The sequence below is a fragment of the Austrofundulus limnaeus genome, unplaced genomic scaffold (assembly GCF_001266775.1).
Source record: "Austrofundulus limnaeus strain Quisiro unplaced genomic scaffold, Austrofundulus_limnaeus-1.0 Scaffold540, whole genome shotgun sequence".
Taxonomy (NCBI): domain Eukaryota; kingdom Metazoa; phylum Chordata; class Actinopteri; order Cyprinodontiformes; family Rivulidae; genus Austrofundulus; species Austrofundulus limnaeus.
The window spans coordinates 258,541-267,134 of record NW_013952942.1 but is presented as its reverse complement, the minus strand read 5'-3'; the positions used below and the strand labels follow the sequence as shown (position 1 = coordinate 267,134).

General features: G+C 38.5%; 1 protein-coding gene across 1 annotated transcript in view; it reads left to right on the top strand.

Moving 5' to 3' along the window:
* The first annotated feature begins 4,456 nt into the window (after positions 1–4,456).
* LOC106530624 (prostasin) overlaps positions 4,457–8,594 on the top strand; it is a 9,534-nt gene continuing 5,396 nt past the window's right edge. Inside the window, exon 1 of the mRNA XM_014026279.1 lies at positions 4,457–4,520. Within this exon, the coding sequence (XP_013881733.1) occupies positions 4,457–4,520 (64 nt within the window). The remainder of the gene's footprint in view (positions 4,521–8,594) is intronic.

The window sequence follows — 8,594 nt, the reverse complement described above, 5'->3', positions numbered from 1 at the left end:
ACCCCCACTAACCCCCCAAAAAAGACACCCACCCAAGCCACTACAATTTTGGGATGTATCTGGTAGCATGACATTTATTAGGAATAAAGACTTCTGAGTTCTGGTGCATTTCTGCATGCGGGGGTCATTGTGTTACATCTATGCGGTATCTAGGTTTATTTTTCAGTGATTTTTGGTCAACTGTAGCACAAAAACGGCTGCACCAATCAACAGGAAATTTGGGAGGGCTGTAGATGAGTCCGACCTACACTGCGCCAGCCAACGGTTTTACATTAGAGCCCATATTTGAGGACGGGGTTCCTTTCAAATGGGGGTGTCAGGACATGCAAAAATGCTTATAACTCAGAAACTGTTCAACATAAAAGCTTCGGATTTCTTTTGTTGTTTAGTTCTGTTGAAGCTCTATCCATCAGGCCCACAATCAGTGCCCCTCACCCCCAGACCCCCAATTTGTCTGAAAAAGTTGTTTTCGTACTGTTCATTGTTTTTTTTTTTTTAATTCAGTGATTTTTGGTCAACCGTACCACAAAAACAGCTGCACCAATCAACATGAAATTTGGCAGGACTGTAGATGAGTCTGACCTACACTGCACCAGCCAATGGTTTTACGATAGACCCCATATTTGAGGAGGGGGCTCCTTTCAAATTGGGGGTGTCAGGACATGCAAAATCGCTTCTAACTCAGAACGTGTTCAACATAGAAGCTTCAGATTTCTTTTGTTGTTTAGCTCTGATGAAGCTCTATCCATCAGGCCCACCAATCAGTGCCCCCCACCCCCCTGGACCCCCAACTTATCTGAAAAAGGGGTGTCTAACAATCAAAAATGCTTATAACTCAGAAAGTGTCAACATAGGAGCTTCAAATTTCTTTTGATGTTTAGTTCTGATGAAGCGCTATCCTTCAGTCCCATTAATCAGTGCCCAGCCACCCCCACCCCCCGCCTGGACCCCCAATTTATCTGAAAAAGGTGTATGGTTATAGCTCAAAAACTATTAAACATAGGAGCTTCAGATTTCTTTTGTTGTTTAGCTCTGATGAAGCTCTATCCATCAGACCCACCAATCAGTGCCCCCCACCCACAGACCCCCAATTTATCTGAAAAAGGTGTATCTGGACATACAAAAAGGGTTATACCTTAAAAGCTATTAAACATAGGAGCTTCAGATTTATTTTGTTGTTCAGCTTTGATCAGAGGCTATCAATCAGGTCCAATACCCCAACCCCCAAAAAAAGACCCCCACCCAAACCACTACAATTTTGGGATGCATCTGGTAGCATGACATTTATTAGGAATAAAGACTTCTGAGTTCTGGTGCATTTGTGCATGCAGGGGTCATTATGTTACCACTATGCGGTATCTAGTTTAGTTTGAAATTGAGGCCTTCCTTACAGAAGCCCTCTTTAGCCTCTAATAGTAGGGGTGTCACGATTCTCTAAATCTTTGATTCGATGTCATTTCCGATTTTAGGGTCACGATTCGATTCGATTCTCGATTTTCTTTTTACAGCAGAGAGGCCTACTTACATCTTATTTCAAAAGTTGGGTTTGATATAAGTGTTACAAGTGATCTGTAATACACCGCATTAGGCACTAATGGTCAAATTTAAATAATTTAATTAAGATAAATGTAACAATCTTGTTCACAGTAGAAAACAACAAAAACAAACAATAACAAAAATGAGAGGTCACAGAGACAGACTGCTGCCATCTAGTGGCTTCTTCTTTGGTAGCAATGTGCAGTGCACTATTAAAACAGCAATGTGCAACATTMCAAAATAAATTATAAAAAATACAGGAAGAGCCATGTGCAAAATAATAGAACAAACAGAGCCTAACTAAACTCTATCCTACAAAATATCCTAAAAATAAGACTTTTTCGCTCCCTGAGAATGACAACTGTCATTTTTTACATTCTTTCAAGTTTTTTCTTTAACAAAGATACAGTATATTATGAACGTTAACTGGAGAGAAAAATGCTCCATGAGGTACCAAAACTATTAACATATTTGAGGCGAGACAAAACTGTTATTTTAAAAGTAACAGTTATTTTTTCTAGCCTTAATAGTTTTACATTTTCAAGTTTTTCTTTAAGAAGACGAGAATGTCCACATTCTCTGGAGAAAGGGCGACTCTTTGAGCAGTCACAATGTCCCCTGCTGTGGAGAACACTCGCTCACTTGCTACACTTGTTGCTTGCACAGCAAGATAATATTTGGAAAGCTTGGAAAAATTTGGGTACTGATGCTCATTGTTCTTCCACCATTTCAGTGGATTTGCATCCACAGAAATGACTTTGCCATCCTGTATAGCTCAATCTCCTCCTTGACAACATCAGGCCATAATTTTGGTGTTGTTGGTGTAGTGGGGGCTGAATTATAAAAGTCGCCAAACAGTTCACTCAGTGTGGGTCTTTTTGCTGGGGGGCTGCCTTCACTGGATGCTGCAGTTTCTGGGTCTTCTGCAGGATTTTCGTTGGTCCCTTGTCCTGGGGCCTGAGTTTAAAAAAAGAAAATAAATTTATGAATGTATCAGTATTATTTCAACTATAAGATAAATTTGCATCACTAATAGTGGGCATTTCATCATATGAATTCACATACCTGTGTGGGATGCTTTTGTAGGATTTTCTCAACCAGACTGTTGAATATCTTGTTCCGAGAGGGGTCATCCAGATGGGGTAAAAACTTGAACCGAGGGTCCAAGGCAGTGCTCTCATTCAGGAACTGTTGAAGACTGGGATTTGAATACCTCCCTCCAATGTTGGTTGCAATAGCTGATTTAACATCCTTCACAATCTGTGAATCTGTGCCACTGTGTTTCATTGCTGTGAGAATGGAGTGTTTAAATGGCAGGATCATAGGCACAGTGGGCTGCTGTTCTGAGCTCAGTAGAGTTGTGATTGTTTTCATGGGCTTCAGAACCTCAACCACATCCTCCAGAACAGTCACATCTTGATCAGAGAGTGTGATTAGATCTTTGGCATTCATTTTAACATCTTTTTCTGTGAGTGCAGAATAAACAGCAGCTTGTTTCTCTAGGTAGCGTGTAAGCTTGTCATAGCTGGAGTTCCACCTTGTAGCGACATCTTGAATCAGCTTGTGAGGAGGAAGCTGGAGCATCTCTTGTTTGGCCTTTAAGACAGCTGCTGCAGTTGTGCTCCTATGAAAGAAGGTGACCACTCTCCTGACTTTGCCCAAAAGACAAGAAATCTGGTTTACTCCCAACACCTTCTGGGATGCCAGGTTTACTGTGTGTGCAAAACACCCTATATGCGGTGACAATCCAGCTGCATTTGAAGCATTGACAATGTTTTTGGCATTATCTGTGGTCACAGGGATGGTTGTATTTTGTCTATCCAGTTTGCATTCTAATACTACTTCCTGTAGCACTGATGCCAAATTATCACTTGTGTGTGATTCATGGATAGGGCGAGTTTGAAGGACTGGACTTTCAATTTCCCATTYATTACTGACATAGTGTGCTGTCACTGTAATGTAGCTCTCATTTGCTCTTGTGGTCCAGCTATCTGTGGTTTTAGCAACTAACTCTGCATTACTTAGACCCCTCAAAACATTTTCTTTAGTGTCTTCAAACATGGAGGGCAAAACTTTGGTTGTAAGATGCGACCTGCTGGGAATACTGTAGCGTGGCTCAAGAGTTCACTAATTAAATGTTTAAACCCAGCGTTTTCCACCACTGAATAAGGCTGCAGGTCTGCTGCTATGAATAGCCCTATAGCGTTAGTTATTGCTTTAGCGCGAGCTGAGGTCTGTGCCAATTTTACTCCAAACAAAGATTGAATMGTTGTCTGGACCAATGATGATGTTTTTCCAGTCAAAACAATGTCTTTGTGATGCCGACGAACGTGTCCAGCCATGTTCGTAGTGTTTCCCATAGCTGAGTAAGGTACACGCGTGTAGCACATGAACGCTGTTGACATAACTCACCGGGAACGCAGAATACTTCCATACTCCTGATTTAAAAGAAGCAGGAGCGGCCTCCAGCTCGGGCTCTGAACTTGCCATCTCGGCAGGTTAGCTAACTAGTGGCGTCGGCTACAGTGCGGCCACTGCGTCACTTTGCATAGCATGCTGCTGCGTCATTTGCGTAGTGTGGGTGCTTGCGTAGCYTAGAGGGAGGGGTCGTCGATCCTCTTTTTGACTTCAAGGCTCGAGGTCGTGACATAATTTCGATCAATTTCAATTAAATATTGAAATCGTGACACCCCAATAGATATAAACCCTTATATCTACTCTTTAGTTAAAGCAATGACCAACTCCTTAACTACTACCTGTAGCTTATCTAAAACATGATAACTAACACTCAGAGGCACACACAGGTTTAGCCTAATGTAAAACCTCAACTTTAGGTCAACCTAAAACCGCATAAGTGCACAACACATAGTAACCAGAAGGGCATCAACTGGAAACAACTCAGCCTTCAACAACCTCTATGATGGCCTACCTCCTCTGCGAAGACTCTACAAGTGTCAACACTCTCGACCTGCATCCTTCTGGGGGTACCCATCTTCACGCTGTTCCATTGGTATCTTCGCTCCTGTTGGTGATCTCCATCGTCGATCCAGAGATCCCCTGTTAACCTGCAACCTTCTAGAGAACGACTCTCGAAATGGGGGTTCTAGTGCTTTACTTCGCTATGCTGTTCCAGAAATTGGTTGAACCCAGATCAACCAAAACAATTGCAATGGATTACCCTTGTGAATTACATTATTTCCTTGGTGGATTACTTTTGCTTCCAGTGGATTACAGACTCTGTCGTCCAATGGATTTAAAGTTTTGCCTCAAGGGGAGTTACCTACTGACATTATGGGAATCATCTCTGTTTGGATTACCTTGGATTATACCGTTTCACCAATCAGATTATTTCAAGAACAAAGAYTTTCGAGGTGTTCCCGTTTTGTGTTGCAACTCATCACCATYGAKGGGTGATGACTYGCAAAAGGGGGGATATGAAGGGGTCACCTCGATTGAAAAAATTAAGGAAACCATCTTGGACCTCAGACCTCTGATGGGCCTTTGAAGGGACAAAAACTCTGTTCCACTTAGAACTGAATTTAGGCCATCTCAGGTCACCTTAACTTGTCAAAGTTAACATTATGGGAATCATCTCTGTTTGGATTACCTTGGATTATACCGTTTCACCAATCAGATTATTTCAAGAACAAAGAYTTTCGAGGTGTTCCCGTTTTGTGTTGCAACTCATCACCGTTGATGGGTGATTTCTCTTGGATGGGTGAATTCTCTTTTTCTTTATCAGATAATAGACAGAAGAATCTTCTTCTTATTTGATTTATGGTTCTCTTAACTGGAAGTTATTACGCATTTTGATAATCAGATAATATTTATCAAGGTTACAGGAGAAAAGAGAACAAGTCTCTTTTCTCCCTCAGTATGGTTTCAGCCATGAATGGATTTTCTGTGCAAAAATCTTTTTTAACTAAACTAATCTTTATGGTTTAAAGTTGATGAAACATCAATGTTTTACTTGTCTGAATCTTATTTGCAAATGTTTTGAATTTGAAGCAATTCATTTTTTCAGGTATGTTTTTAAAGAAGTTCTCATTAGATAATAATTAAGTAGGTCACATGTTCTGTTTCTGAACTACACAGAATCAATCATTTTTCTTCAACTTCAGGAGGTGACGGCAAGTCTCTGTACAAAAAATTTCTTTGATATCTTCCTTTTTATAATCTAACCTCTGAAGGCAGAACTAGGAAACTAAGCTTCTTTAGTAACTAACAGTTTCTGCTCAGGAAGCAGAAAGTGGTGGACCAGTCTGTGAAGATGGACAGTCTCTCTCAGCTAGATTCTCCCTGGAGTCAGAGCTAAGCTGTGTCGGTTCTACCCCATTATTTCCAATGGGAAGATGCACGGCTGAATAGGACCACCGCCTGGTCTGTCCAACTTGTTTTAAAATCATCCTGTCCAAAGTTTTTATTTTGAAATCGGGATCCAATTTGGCTTTGCCTTTCTTCCTACGGCTTGATGCGGATGTACGCGAGTCTGAAAACACGTCTTGAAGGTCCAGCTCTGTGGACGGTCCCCGAACGGATTTTCTAAGCAGAGACCCAAAATACCTACCAGGGGACTGACCTCATCTTTAAAGGCAAAGCTAGCTGTAACATGAGCTTTGCTATCTGGCTGATGATGAGAAGAGAAACGCCTTGCCTCTCTGGGGTTAACCCACATCAAATAAGTTAAAAGTTAGGAAAGCTAACACCTTACTTTCCTCCTTTTCTTAAAACCTACTTTGCCAAACTTGTTATTTGCCTCAAATGTCTGGTATTCATCATTCAAGCTTGACGTTTGTGTTCTATTTMAGTGCCTGATTGACAATTAACGAAGCTCGACGTGCTTGTTATTGTTGGTTATAAACTTTTACAGGAAATTGATTGCTCACAATTAAGTGTACTGTAGTGATTTTGTCTGATTACTGACTAAGAGTCACTTTTGTGTGTCCATTCACTTTTTACTGGAAGAATATTTTACCGAAAATAAAAAGATCCTTGCAAAAATAATATCCTTATAGCATTGTTAAAAGAAGATAAACATTTACACCCGAACGGTGATAAAGTTGCAATATTAAATGCATCCCTGGGTGTGGAACATTTTCATACCTGTACAATCTTGCACATCATTGTCATAAAGACAGTTATCTTGATCATGATACTTTTTCCCCAAAGACAGGCATCTGTTTCAACTTAGTAAAATGAATGAAGACATCAGTTCTTTTAAAGTGTGGGATTTAGGGAGGAGCCTGACATATGAAGAAGGGTTTATAAAGTTTCAAGCTTTGTAATACTAGCTCTTCTTGTTTTTAAGATGACTCTCCAAAAACTTGTGTTTGGGTATGTTGTAGTGATTATTTTGACAGGCAAAGGTAAGTTTGAAGTTTCCTTGTTATATGTAAAAGAAAAAATATATAAACTTTTTTACATTGACGGTGGGAAAAACTAAACTATGTAATTTTCTATACAGAATATTTCTTCTTTATTCATGATTAGTTTTAATGTGATCAAAATATATTTGTCACATATAAAGCACTTGAGCTTAACAGCTATATCATATGTAATTTCACACTGTATCATAATTGTATAGCCCTTTTTTAAGGGTATCACATTTTTCATGAAAATCAAAAATAAAGTTTTAGTACCAATGAAATGTTTGAACACACCTAACTTTTTGTCTTTCATTGAAAAGTGAAGAGAGGAGTTGGAAATACTCTGTAAATGTTTAAATACCAGGAAGCTTAATTTTAATATTTGTTCTACGTGTACTTTCTCTTTGTACATTGAATACTTTCGCTTATTTTTTTAGGACTAAACACCTCTAAAATCATTAACATACTGTAATAAATACAGAAGAAGTATCTCCAACATTTTATTGCCCAAAACTGTAGTCATTAGATCCTGTTTAAAAGGAACAGCCATGGATTTGTAGTATAAGGTCATGGGGTTTTTAAGTCCAGTTTAAGTCACTCTTCTCACACTCAAACCTACTGCCCTTGTATGCAAGAAATATCTAATTAAGGCTAAACATGTTTAAAAACACAAATATTGTACACAGTAAATAAGTAAATGTATTGTTATTATTATTATTTAAAGCTAGTTTTTTCAGGGGTTTTGCCAAAGAGTGTTTTATGTATTTATGATGAGGAGTTGGGACCTAAAACTGGAACCATCTGTGGGGTCTATGGTCCCATTCTGGCTTCAACATCTGGGTTCCAGTCAGATGTTTAGTTTTTGATCAATGCATGAAAAGAATATAATCTAATACCATTTAGACTACATTGCCTTAGCCTTTTACACTGAAAACATTGTGTCTTGCTAAATAAAAAAAATACTACAGCACTTGTTTTCTTTTTCACACTTAAAAAGTGATTTGTTAAATGTATTTGACCAAGTTATGTCAGTTGTTTCAGTCAGCTGAGAGGGGTAAATGTAACAAAATTTGCTCAAGAAACAAGTAAATCTCTTTACTTTTAAATCCCATTGAGATCACAGATCTATTTTTTCAAGGGTGGCCTGGGTCTGAAGGCAACATTTTGTACATATGTTTGTGCTTTTAATAGTCTTTATGTGCTTACATTTTGTATTATATTTAAATTTCTTTTGATTAAAAACATTCTTTTGTTTTATATTTCAGGTTGTCATTCACAGCAACCTGGTAAGCAACATGTTGTAAAATCTACATTGTTTGATTGAAACATTAGCAAATACACAAAAAAATTCTTCACTCTGGTCTCGAAATATTATCTAAGTTGTAACTCAGCCAGACTCACTATCATTTTTCTTTCTTTATAAAGGGTTTTATTACCATGAAAATCTAGAATTTTATCAACAAGGTGTCATATTTATTTAATTGTAAGGTATACATAAACTAAATGAACTTTAGAGACTTCCCCAGAAAATAGCTCCGTATTTCAAACCAATAAAAGCATTTATTTGTAGTTATCTTCTACAATTTTTTTTTCAATTCTAATGTGTGAAATCTTTCTCTAATTTTGATTTCATAATAGAAAAATAGCAAGTGGGTCATTTCAAAATAAGAGACACATCATACACTGTAATGT